This window comes from Eulemur rufifrons, chromosome 7 (genome assembly GCF_041146395.1).
Source record: "Eulemur rufifrons isolate Redbay chromosome 7, OSU_ERuf_1, whole genome shotgun sequence".
In the NCBI taxonomy this organism is placed as follows: domain Eukaryota; kingdom Metazoa; phylum Chordata; class Mammalia; order Primates; family Lemuridae; genus Eulemur; species Eulemur rufifrons.
Window position 1 is genome coordinate 129,160,183 of NC_090989.1, and position 13,112 is coordinate 129,173,294.

Consider the following 13,112-nt stretch of genomic DNA (forward strand, 5'->3'; position numbering starts at 1 on the left):
ACTTGTTTGAGGTCATGTTCACCAGCTTTCTCCACTGTAGTGTTACCACTTTTCCTTTTGTAATCAAGAAGTACTTTTGTCCCTTGGTATTTTGAAATAAAAAATGAGAAAAAAAGTACTTTTGTAGAGAGAGATTTTGAGACTGTGCAAATATCTTCCCTGAATCAGTTATCATATGATGGCTGCCAAATGGTGATTTTTTTTTTTTTTAAACTAACCTCTATAATCCCTTCCTTGTTGGTGTTCTGTAAGGAAGAGCTTTGCCTTCTCTCCATTTATTTATTTACTATTTTATCAATATGAACTTAGATATCCTTCTATTCATTGAGTTATAATCCGTTACTGTTTTTATTATCTTGATGCCTCATGCCTTTTATTTTAAAGATGACTTCTTTGTGGTGTTGGGTAGGAATGGGATGGTCTCGTGTACACTTGGTTCCTCGCTGCCTAAGAAAGGAGTCATCTAATACCTTCTTTCCCTTTTCTTGGGGCAGTTATCAATCCACCTCCTGTGGCTGGGACAGTTTCATATAATTCAAACTCATCTTCCCTTGAGCAGCCAAATGGAGGGAGCAGCAGTCCTGCCTGCAAAGTCTCTTCTGGACTTGAGGCAAACCCAGGTAAGCTCTTGGGGTGGATAAGTGAAGGCTGTGACTGGCCCCAGGAGCTCAATTATCTGAGGAGTGCCAAAGGTAAACATAGACCAACTACAGATTGTATGTGTCTAGAATTTTAATGGCTAGAAACCATTTTGTATTAGGCTTTGGGCTGTATTGTTAGTTATTGCTGTGCAACAAACCAACTCAAAAAGCAGTCTTTTTTTTTTTTTTAGACAGTCTTTCTCTGTTGCCTGGGCTAGAGTGCCGTGGCATCAGCCTAGCTCACAGCAACCTCAAACTCCTGGGCTTAAGCAATCCTCCTGCCTCAGCCTCCCAGGTAGCTGGGACTACAGGCATGTGCCACCATGCCCTGCTAATTTTTTCTGTTTTTAGTAGAGATGGGGTCTCACTCTTCCTCAGGCTGATCTTGAACTCCTGAGCTCCAGTGATCCTCCCACCTCGGCCTCCCAGAGTGTTAGGATTACAGGCATGAGCCACCATGCCCAGCCAAAAAGCAGTCTTAAAACTACAATAACTTATCCTCAAAGCTCATTCATTTAGTGTGTTGCCTGGTAATTGACTCATCTCAACTCATCTCGTTCAGTCTCAGCTGGGCTTGCTCATGAGTCTACCCATTGATTGGTGCTTCACTTCTGGGCTTGACTTGGGTAGAGCACTTAAGCTGAAGCAACTCTGCTTCACAGATTCCTCATCATCGTCCTAGGACCCCTGGGCTACCCAGAACATGTCCTTATTGTGGTGATGGCAGAAGCACCAGAGAGCAAGCAGAAATACACAATCTCTTGCAGCCTAGGCTCAGAACTGGCAAACTATACTTCTGCCTCATTCTGTCATCGAAAACAAGTCACATGGTTGAACTCAGAGTCAAGGGGTGGAGAAGTGGAAAAATGTAGTCTATTTCTATTGCAGGAATAACTGCAAAGTCACATGGCAAAGAATGTAGATGCCAGAATCTTACCATTAATGTAATGTAAACATTTACATCTCTTAATCTAGAAGCGTTTCACAGTTATAGAATGTTTTGAAGATTGCATTTCTGCCTACGGACTTGACATTAAACACATCTTGAATATGACCAAAGTTTGAAATAAAAGAAGTACTATAAAAGAGGGAAAGAAAAAGACCTTATATGAAGTACCAAGTATTTAGCATGTGCCACCATTCTCCCTTCCACTTTCAAGGGCGACATCACTGATCAATGCAGAAAGTCTTTGCCAGTGAGCTTGGGTGCAGCTTCAGATGTTTTCTTATTAATATTATAACACCATTAGCAGTGTTTCAGGTTTAGCGGATATATGGTACAAACCTCAGCTATGAAAGAAGTAGTTTGCAGCATTACTCATGAGGAATCAGGGAATTTGAAAACTTACTGGTCACATGTCTGAATATATTCTCACTTATCTCCAACAACAACAACAAGAAGTTAGAAAAATAAGAACTCAACAAAGGTCATTTCATAAGTAATATGTAATATTTATGGAACCATCTTTTATAGATAAGGTACTTTATATTATTCTCTTTTTAAACTAAAGATAATGAGAATGCTGTGTGGAAATGTGTTCAGTGGGATTCACACTTGAGGAATAAATTAGATCTGGACATCTAAAAATCTAAAAAAATTTAATTGTAGAATAAACACGTTATGTCAGAAGAAAACCCGGAAAAACAAAACATTAAAGGAGAAAGGAGAAGAAGCCACCATATAATCTCATGAGGAAAGTGGGAGAAAGTTCTCTCTGCCTTTGCACGGCCTTTCCCAGCACTGACATGATGAGATGGCATCTACTTCATGGGCCAGTGGCCCTGCTTGCCTTGTGTGGCATCATTTTAAGGCAAAGAAGCATGATGAGAGATAAAGTATAAAGCCATTTTATAGTGAAAAATTAAATTCAACATTTTAATTTTTTATTAAAATAAAATAATTTATATACTTAAATATGTTATATATAGAGATATATATATACATAATATACATACAAACACATACCTACGTATATGTGTATGTATGTATATGTGTGTATATGTGTGTGTGTGCATATATATATATATATATATATATATATGAGGATTAACATAACTACAAGGAGAAATAAATCAGCCAAGAGTTGAAGGTTTAAACAAACTTCTCTGAGTAATTCATAGATCAATCAGACAAAAATACCAGTAAGTATCTAGAAGCCCATAAAACATGATCAATAAACTTGAGCTAATGGATGTGTAGAGATCAAAATTGGAAAATATACATTTTCCTCAAGAAGATACTGCACATTTACAAAAAATTGATCTTATTTTAGGCCATAAAGCAAGTTTCAAAAAATTTTGATGTTTTAGTATTAATATCATATAGACCATGTTCTCTGACCTCAAAGGGACTATATTAGAGATTACTAACCAACAATAACTAGAATCATTCCCTTGCATTTGCAAGTGAAGAGAAATGTACCTTAATAATTCACGTATCAAGTTAAAAAATTATCATAGAAAATATTTTCTGTGGATCTGGGGTTGGTAGTTATTGTGACCTCCTACCTTTTCTTTCCCGCCTTCCACTTGCCACCTTTTCCCCTGGTAAAGGGAGAATTGATCTCCATACCCATCAATGCTATTAGACAATTAGTTGGATTAGTTGGTATGTATTATCTGTTTTGTATTTAAAACCACCCATTGTTTGCTTTTTATTTCAATCCTCACAGGAGAAAAGAGGAAAATGAATGATTCTCACGTTTTAGAGGAGGCCAAGAAACCCCGAGTTATGGGGGATATTCCGATGGAATTAATCAATGAGGTCATGTCCACCATCACGGACCCTGCAGCGATGCTCGGACCAGAGGTTAGCAGGGTAAACCTGGGCAGCCAGGTGGTAGGTCCTGTCTGCTCTCCAGGCCACTCCAGCTTTCAGAAATGGGGATGGTAATACTGAGAGCACATATGCATTCCTGGTTTGCATTTAACCTGGTGGTCAGTGTGGGGAGGGTAGAAACAACTGATCAAGAAGTGATTCCCCTTGATGAGTATCACATCACAGGACCACATAATAATGATCTTACAAAGTTGAAGGTGTCCCCCTACCTTTTTTGTTTTTGTTTTTGAGATGAGGTCTATGTTGCCTAGGCTGATCTTGAACTCCTGGGCTCAAGCAGTCTTCCCACCTCAGCCTCCCAAGGTAGCTGGAATTACACGCCACTGCACCTGGCTTCCCTCAGCTTTTTATCTTGAAAAATTTCAAACCCTTATAAATGTTGCAAAAATTCTGTGATAAAAATCTATAGACTCTTCACTTAGATTCAGCGGTTAACATTAATGCCACATTTGCTTTCCCTGTTTCTCTCCTTCTTGTCTCTCCCTCTCTCTCTCTCTCTCTCTCTCTCTCTTTCTCTTTCTCTCTCTCTGTCTTTCTTTCTCTTTCCTGTGAATCATTTGGAACCTTTTCAAAGTTAAAAAACACATGTCATAACGTTTCACTCCTGTTTTTACATGTATTATATCTCATAAGAATAAGGCTATTCTCTTATGTAACCACAATGCAGTTATCATTTTTAGAAAATTTAGCATGGTTACAATATTTTCTAATATGGGGTTGGCAAACTAAAGCCTGTAAACCAAATCCAGTTCACTGGCTGTTTTTACAAATAAAGTTTTATTAAAACATATTGTCTATGGCTATGTTTGTCCGGCAACAGTAGATTTGAATAATTGAGACACGAGATGTATGACTGGCAAAGCATAAAATGTTATCTGGTCCTTTACTGAAAAGTTTGCAGACCCCTAGCCTAATATACAACTCATGTCCAAATTCCTCATATAGCTATAAATTATGACCTTTATAATATTTGTTCCTATCCCTGAAGCATCGGTTAGGGATTGTACATTACATTTAGTTCTTATCTCTTCATCTCTTTAGTCTCCTTTAATCTAAAACAATTCCCCAGTCCTTTTTTGATCTTTTGCAAGACTGCCATTAGTTTTGCATAGCGTCCCTCTATTTGGATTTGTTCATTGTTTACTAATGATTAGATTCAAGTAAAGCATTTTTGGTAAAAGTACTGCCAGGGGCAGGGTGGTTTAAAACATTACTGACAGCTTCCAGGAAATGAACAAATAGCTTGGAGATCATTTTACAACATTAAAAAAAATTTTTTAGGGCAATTAGTGCTGACTGGGCCCTGGGGGCCCTGTGCGGTACGGGCTCTTTGCGTCTGAGTAGTTCGCTCACCTCCCTTTCTGCCTCCGCTGCTGCCGTGGTACTTGCAAAAAAGCTTGTGGCCAAGGGGGGCAAAAAAAAAAAAGAAGCAAGTTTTGAAGTTCACTCTTGATTGGACCCACCCTGTAGAAGATGGAATCATGGATGCTGCTAATTTGAGCAGTTGTTGCAAGAGAGAATCAAAGTGAATGGGAAAGCTGGGAATCTCAGGGGAGGGGTTGTGACCATCCAGAGGAGCAAGAGCAATATCACTGTCTCTTCTGAGGTGCCTTTTTCTAAAAGGTATTGGAAATATCTCACCAAAAAATATTTGAAGAAGAACAATCTACGTGATTAGTTGTGTGTAGTTGCTAATAGCAAAGAGAATTACAGATTACGTTACTTCCAAATTAACCAGGACAAAGAACAGGAAGATGAGGATTAAAAATTCATTTATTTGGAATATTTTATATGAGTTCTTGAATAAAACTTGGAAACTGGCCGGGCGCGGTGGCTCACGCCTGTAATCCTAGCACTCTGGGAGGCCGAGGTGGGCGGATCGTTTGAGCTCAGGAGTTCGAGACCAGCCTGAGCAAGAGCGAGACCCCATCTCTACTAAAAAAATAGAAAGAAATTATATGGACAGCTAAAAATATATATAGAAAAAATTAGCTGGGCATGGTGGTGCATGCCTGTAGTCCCAGCTACTCGGGAGGCTGAGACAGGATTGCTTGAGTTCAGGAGTTTGAGGTTGCTGTGAGCTAGGCTGACACCACGGCACTCACTCTAGCCTGGGCAACAGAGAGAGACTCTGTCTCAAAAAAACAACAAAACTTGGAAACTAAAAAAAAAAAAAAAAAAAAAAATTTTTTTTAGTGTGGTTCTGCTAAAGTATCAATTTTTAATTTGGTTTCCATAGATATTATTTTGTGATATTGGGGATAATTCAGAGAACTGGAATGTTGTAATAGAAAGATCTCAGCCAGGTATGGTGTGTCATGCCTGTAATCCCACATACTCAGGCGGCTGAGGTGGGAGGGTTGCTTGAGACCAAGAGTTCGAGACCAGCCTGGGCAACATGGCGAAACCCTGTCTCTAAAAGTCTCTAAAAAAAGAAAAACCAGGCAAGGCATGGTGGCTCACGCCTGTAATCCTAGCACTCTGGGAGGCTGAGGCGGGAGGACTGCTTGAGCTCAGGAGTTCATGACCAGCCTGAGTAAGAGTGAGACCCCGTCTCTACTAAAAATAGAAAAAATTAGCCAAACAACTAAAAATAGAAAAAATTAGCCGGGCATGGTGGCACCTGCCTGTAGTCCCAGCTACTTGGGAGGCTGAGGCAGGAGGATCGCTTGAGCCCAGGAGTTTGAGGTTGCTGTGAGGTAGGCTGATGCCATGGCACTCTAGCCTGGGCAACAGAGTGAGACTCTGTCTCAAAAAAAAAAAAAAAAAATCTTGTCATAAAATGAATTGTTCTTTCCATCTCTTTCTAGATATCCAGTCTGTTGGGACTTCAGACTAGGTTTTTAGGGATTTAGTAACTTCACAGATTAAAATGAGTTTAGTTTTTTTAGGAGTAAAATGAGGCTGCAACCATATATTTCAAAATTTGTTGGGTGGATTTAGTATTGTGCCGGCCCTGACTTGTGTTGGCATGTACAGGAAAATTGTTAAATTTTCAGGAATTTTGTGAGCTGGTTGTTAAAATATGTTGGTAGCTTGCAATTGACCACGGTGGCGCCTGGTCACCTGGACAGCCAGCTGCAGACTAATGAAATGAGCAAGTGCTGTCAGTTAGGGCCCTTCTTCCCTGGAAGCTGTTCGTTGGGCATTTACCTGCATACCACTGGGTGGATTCAGTAGGATGGGGAGCCCACAGTGCTGGCCCAAGGTTGTGCTGCCAGCTGTGGTTGTATGTGGATCAACAGATATTCCTCTGGAAAGAAAACTGTCCTCCAAAAGAGGTGTTAAGAATGTAAATGTGACTGCCACTGTGGGGCCTGTAATGAGAACTTAGATCTGTCATTCCCAAGGGTCTTCAAAGCTCAGCTAGATGGGATTCCTCTAAATCAGAGGCTGGCAGTCTATAGCCCGCAGGCCAAACCTGGTCTGCTCTGTTTTTTGTTTTCAAATAAAGTTTTATTGGAACACTACCTAATCCATTCTTTAGCATACTGTTTATAGCTGCTTTCGCACTGTAATAGCAGTGGAGTAGTGGTGATAGAGACCTTATGGCTCACAATGTCTGAAATATTTTCTATCTGTCCCCTTACAGAAAAGTTTGCTGACCCCCAGTCCATACTAGATATCATCCATGTACACATATAATACTTTGATTTCTCAAAATGCTTTACCTGCCTATTCTATTTTGTCTTCATAACTTGTGTGTATGTGTGTTTAGGACCCTGAAAATCCACAAATGTGTATCTAGAACAAAGAAGAGAAGCTGTGATGTGTCCCATCCCCGCTGTCTTAAGAGAATAACCCCGTGTGATTTTTTTCCTGTCTTCTGCATCCCAGACCAGTTTGCTGTCAGCACATTCGGCCAGGGATGAGGCGGCAAGGCTGGAGGAGCGCAGGGGTGTCATTGAATTTCACGTGGTTGGCAATTCCTTGAACCAGAAACCAAACAAGAAGATCCTGATGTGGCTGGTCGGCCTACAGAACGTGTTCTCCCATCAGCTGCCCCGAATGCCAAAAGAGTACATCACACGGCTTGTCTTTGACCCGTAAGTGGTGCTTTGCTCTTCTTTCTTCCTTATTTCGTTTTGAAATGAAAGAGGAACTACTTAGATAGTGAAAGTCAGCTGTAGGCACCCACTGAATCCTGCTGCCTCCTGTCACTCTGTGGATACAGAGCTATATCACGCTAATTTTCAGGTCTAAAAGCACTAGGATTAATTTTTCAACAATTTATAAATTTTCTTGTTAATTATAATGAAGCTTTATATTTTAAGTTGCTGGTAACTATCCCGTGCTTCATTCATTATAGTAATGAAAGAATATAAACTCTAAGAAGGTATTCCGCTTTTTAAATGGTGAAAACATTCTTGGTTTTGGTATCTTAACTAGGTACTATTGTTGCCCAGATCTGTAAGCACTGGGAAAATTAGTGGAGTATAAGACAGTTTAACTTTGAAAATTCATTGCTTTAATAATAACAACAACAACAAAAGCACAGAAAGAAAGAAAAAAAAATCAACAAAAAAACTAAACTTCTCTAATTGACCGTACTTTCATATATATAGCCCAACAGCCTGTGTGGACTGTGATCCATGCCTGTGACAATTTGAAGTGCCACTTTAGAAAAAGAGAAAGTCTGATAGGATTCCATAATGCAGGATTTGGCAAATTGTACTTGTGGATTTTGTATTCTTTTCTATAATGTTTCTGCAATATTTTGGAATAAAACTAAACTCTTCAGAGACATACGCCATGTTTGACCATGACTTTGTGCTCTCCCTCTGGCCCCTACTGTGAGTCCCTGGACATTGGGTGAACTAGTTTCAGAGCACCTCCACCCATACTCCATTCTCTATTTATAAACCTCAGACACTTATTAGGTGACTAGTGCTTTGTTCTGATGGGAGCTCTAATGAAGTTTTGTGCAGGCAAGCTTGCTCTAAAACATCCAGGTAAAGGATGATCTAGTGAAATAGTGACTAGATGAAGAAAGTTTTCATTGAAACTCAAGACATAGCCCCTTTCTTGGTTGGTTCATAAGGAACACCCCCAAAAGTATATTTATATAACCAAGATAGGTAACACTTTGACATAATCTTATTCTTTCAGGAAACACAAAACCCTTGCTTTAATTAAAGATGGCCGTGTTATTGGTGGTATCTGTTTCCGTATGTTCCCATCCCAAGGATTCACAGAGATTGTTTTCTGTGCTGTAACCTCAAATGAGCAAGTCAAGGTAAGGGTAACCCAAGATCTTAGAAGAAAAGCAGAATGTGGGGGCTTCTCACTAAAGCTGCAGAGCTTGTCAGGATCTCTCTGTGCCATTTCCAGAGAAGGTTTGAAGTGGAGTTCAGGACTTTCTGACAAAAGTCCTCTCACTGTGAGTGTATGCGTATGTGTGTGAGGAGGGTAAATGTTTCCATGTACAAATAGGTTTGTACCAAGGCTTTGCTGGATGGGGCAAGGTACAAGATCGTGGATACTTCACAGCTCAATATGCAGCTCAAGTATAGTTTATAGCAAATGAAGGGTTGTTTGAAAATAAATCTCAGTATTCATTGTTAATTTACACACACACACACACACACACACACACAACTGATGACACTGAACCACCAGAAAGGATATGGCTGATGTGGATTAGGAAGATGATCTGGACAGCTTACACTTTAGAAAGATTTCTTATGACTTTGTCCTTAAAGGGGAACAAGGACTAAAGAAATTCTATAAGGGAAGTTGTGGAAAAATTTGAATAAAGTTATGAATAAATTTCAGAAGTATTCATGTAGGGTTTGGAATGTGTTGGAGTTTTCTTTTTTTTTTTTTTCTTTCTCTCATGTGGCTAATTTGCCTTCCCAGTTGTCCTTGGCATAGGTCCCTTCCTCCCCAGGAAATGTGTGTTGTGTTTTGTTTTGTTTTGTTTTTGGCGGGAGTTGGGGGGGGGCGCGCGTGGGTATTACAGTTGGGATCTCAGTCTGGCTTGAATAAACTAGACACCCAGTTAGCAGAAAGAGATCTCATCTAGACTTTGTCATGATGTGGACCAAAAAATGTGTCCTTAGAATATTATTCATTTAGTATTTTGGTGAGTGGTGGAAAGATAAGCAGCTTGGGATTAGATGGCTACTGAGAAAAATTATTCAAAGGTCTAAGGCAATGTTGTCCAATAGAAATATAAAGTAATCTACAAATTTGAGCCATATATGTGCTTTTAAGTTTTCTAGTTGTTACATTTAAAAAAGCAAGTGGATACAGGTGAGATTAATTTTTAAAATATATTTTATTTAAAATATATAAATATATTTTAATTTTTAAAATATATTTAATTTTATTTATTATTTTATTTTAAAATATATTTTAAAATCCAAAATATTGTAATTGCAACAGGTATTCAGTATCAAAAAGAAATATTAAGAGCCTTTACATTCTTTGTTTTGTACTAAGTCTTTGAAGTCAAGTGTGTATTTTATACTTATGGCACATCTTAATTTGGACTAGCCACGTTTTAAGTGCTCAATATGCACATGTGGCCAGTGGCTCCTCTATTGGACAGTGCAGGATATAGTTGACTCTTTCATCTTCAAAGAAGCAGTGCCATTAACAAAGACCAAGAATAAGTCACTGGAAGTAATCATTCTCTGCTCCAGGTCTACACCAGTGCTGTTGATACCTTTGCTTTCATTAACGGCATTACCCTCTGGACACAGTGCTAATTGTAGCTGCTACGATGTATTTCTTCTCAAAAAGCTCAAGCAGAGCTTTTTGTCTTTTACTCCTAGCATTAAGCATCCAAGGGCAAATGAAATTCAGCAGTCATGCTTTCATTATTCTGACTGGCTAAGGTGAAGATACAAACTTGCCTGAAATTGATCTCTGGCTCATTTTTAAGGAATTCTGACAATATGTCTTTAGATGGTGCTATTGCTGTGTTTATCATTTTTCTCCCCAGCCAAAATGAGAAATGCCCAAATGTTCAGGTGTTTCCAAATGTTCAAAGTTTAGGAACTTACTTAAAGGAAAGTTTTGTTTGGTTTTTCATAGGGAGAAGACCTGAAAAATATGTCCTTGGCTTGTAATTTTAGAAAAAGACTGCATAGTTTTTGCTTTCAAAGATAGCTACACTTGTTTGGAAAGGTGGATTAAGGTTGACTTGGACACTTTTAGGGATACCAGAGGGAAACTGAAGGTATTTAATATGAATTGGATACTTTGTCTTATTGCCTAGCAGGGCAATTTATTTTTTTCCTCCAAGACATATAATTTTCTAAAGACTTGAAGGTGGCCAAACATTACAAACTCAGTAGGAAGAACTAGAAAAAAAATCACTTTTTGTGACTTGAAATTGTAGTTTTAGAAAATGAAAGTTAGACTTTCAAAAATGAATAGAGTTGATGAGTTTGATAGAAGTATACACACATGCACACACACACACACACACATACACACGCAATAATGTTAAGAACCTGCTATTTAGTAGAAATAGGAATGGGAGAAACCATTCTTCCGTTAATTTCCTGGCTTTTTCATTGTTCTATGTCATCAGTTAGTGATTAATAAACAACTCCTGAGATATGATACTGCCCTAGATGTTTACATTTTCATAGGCGTGTAGTCTGAGATAAAGATTACTGGGCTTTGCCAACTCATCAACACTAAATGACTTGGAACACTGCTCCAACATGGAGTAAAACTGAATGGTTCCCAGTGGCAGTAGCACATATTTGTGAAAACAGCAAATTCATAAGTACAGATTTTAAATGTTTATTTACTATATTAAAAAATTTGGGCCAGGTGCAGTGGCGCATGCCTGTAGTCCTAACACTCTGGGAGGCCAAGGTCGGGGGATCGCTTGAGGTCAGGTGTTCAAAACCACCAGCCTGAGCAAAAGGGAGACCCCATCTCTACAAAAAATAGAAAAATTAGCTGGACATGGTGGCACGTGCCTGTAGTCCTAGCTACTCAGGAGGCTGAGGCAGGAGGATCGCTTGAGGCCAGGATTTTGCGGTTGCACTGAGCTATAATGATGCCACTGCACTCTAGCTGGGGCAACAGAGTGAGACACTGTCAGAAACATTTTTTTTTTTTTTGCTAACTTTACAATTTGTATCGAGTTATTTTGGAATATCAAGTTTATATATAAATTCCTGTGAATTCTTTAAATAAGCTTTACATGTGAATACATCTTGCTCACAACATATACAAGACAGCATTTGAGACTTTACTTGAAGCTCCTCACCTGATTTTAAAATACATTGTCATCTAAAAACTATTTAGGTTGGATATTATATACAACTTTAAGATTATATAGCTAATATTTGTTTACCATAATAAGTATTTAAATAAATACTGAAGTTACTAGATAGATTTGGAAAAGAATCCTTTTAGTGACAGTTAAAAATAAAGGCATGCAAACAAGGGAAATAGTTCTAGGGTTAAAATCTAAACATTTGCTTATATCAGTAATAGAGTTACATTGTCAATGCCTCTCTAACCAAGGAAGTACTTAAGGTACCACTAACTGCTGATCACAATACTAAATACAAAGGAGGTTCAACTTAAAAGACACAGCACCCACTTCACATGCAACTTGGAATCTGGAAAATTTCTTTGGAGAGATGACAAATTAGTGACCACTGGTGAAAAACACCTTATTCAGGTTTGGAAAAGCTATTTAGTGAAGAACCATCATATTGTTCTTCTTGAGTAAAATGAATTAGATTGTGGGTGAAGCGGAGAAAATTTATAGTTCTGTTAATTCCTTACAGTGATGGTGTAGACAGCAAAATCCTAGCTCTCTTGCATCCTGTGTTAAAGTGAATTTCATCAAAAGACACATTTCTTACTAATTTCTAATCTAGATCTGACTTTTCCTATGTACATGCAGTTTTTTCCAACTACCCAAACCTTCCCTTTCCTTCGGTTTTTAAAAAGTTTTCTTTAAAAATAAAGATGCCTGTAGTCCCAGCTACTTGGGAGGCTACGGCAGGAAGATCACTTGAGCTCAGGAGTTTGAGACTGGCCTGAGTAACATAGAGAGGCCCCGTCTCTTAAGAAAATAATTTTTAATTACCTAAGACATAGACAGATACATTTTCAGATAAAGCAAAAATCCCATTCCCTCTTACCCCTGCCATCTCACTATGTTTGTCAGCCTGGTATTCATCCTTCCAGGTGCTTCTCTGTTGAATTACATACAATTTGTCGTAAACATGTAAGGGTCCTAGCAAAAAAAGAGGGAAAAAGAAGAAAGAAAAAGAATTACATACTTTGGAATATACCTATACTGAAGAGGTGACTGTGTTTTGTTACTGTTTCCCATTGTTTTAATAAATGGAATTCATATTGTATGCATTGCCCTACTTAAAAAAAAAAAAGTCTTAGAGATTGTTCAACTTTAGTGCATATATGTGGTTATTTAAATTTATGTTTAGGTTAATTAAATAAAAGTTAAAATTTAGTCCCTCAGTTAATCAGGTACACAATAGCCACATGTGACTGATCGTTATTGGATAGCACAGATAAAGAACATTTGTACCATTGCAGGAATTTCTATTAATGTTTTTTTTTTTTTTTTTTTTTTTTTTTTGAGACAGAGTCTCGCTTTGTTGCCCGGGCTAGAGTGAGTGCCGTGG

The 13,112-nt window shown here is 38.4% G+C and overlaps 1 protein-coding gene and 1 pseudogene across 1 annotated transcript in view; both read left to right on the plus strand.

Moving 5' to 3' along the window:
- The window catches only part of KAT2B (lysine acetyltransferase 2B), a 98,167-nt gene that overhangs the window by 67,477 nt on the left and 17,578 nt on the right, over nt 1-13,112 (plus strand). The window contains exons 8-11 of the mRNA XM_069475444.1: nt 495-620; nt 3,314-3,450; nt 7,318-7,526; nt 8,590-8,716. Coding sequence (XP_069331545.1) covers nt 495-620; nt 3,314-3,450; nt 7,318-7,526; nt 8,590-8,716 — 599 coding nt within the window. The remainder of the gene's footprint in view (nt 1-494; nt 621-3,313; nt 3,451-7,317; nt 7,527-8,589; nt 8,717-13,112) is intronic.
- On the plus strand, nt 3,522-5,245 carry LOC138387760 (large ribosomal subunit protein eL22 pseudogene; annotated as a pseudogene).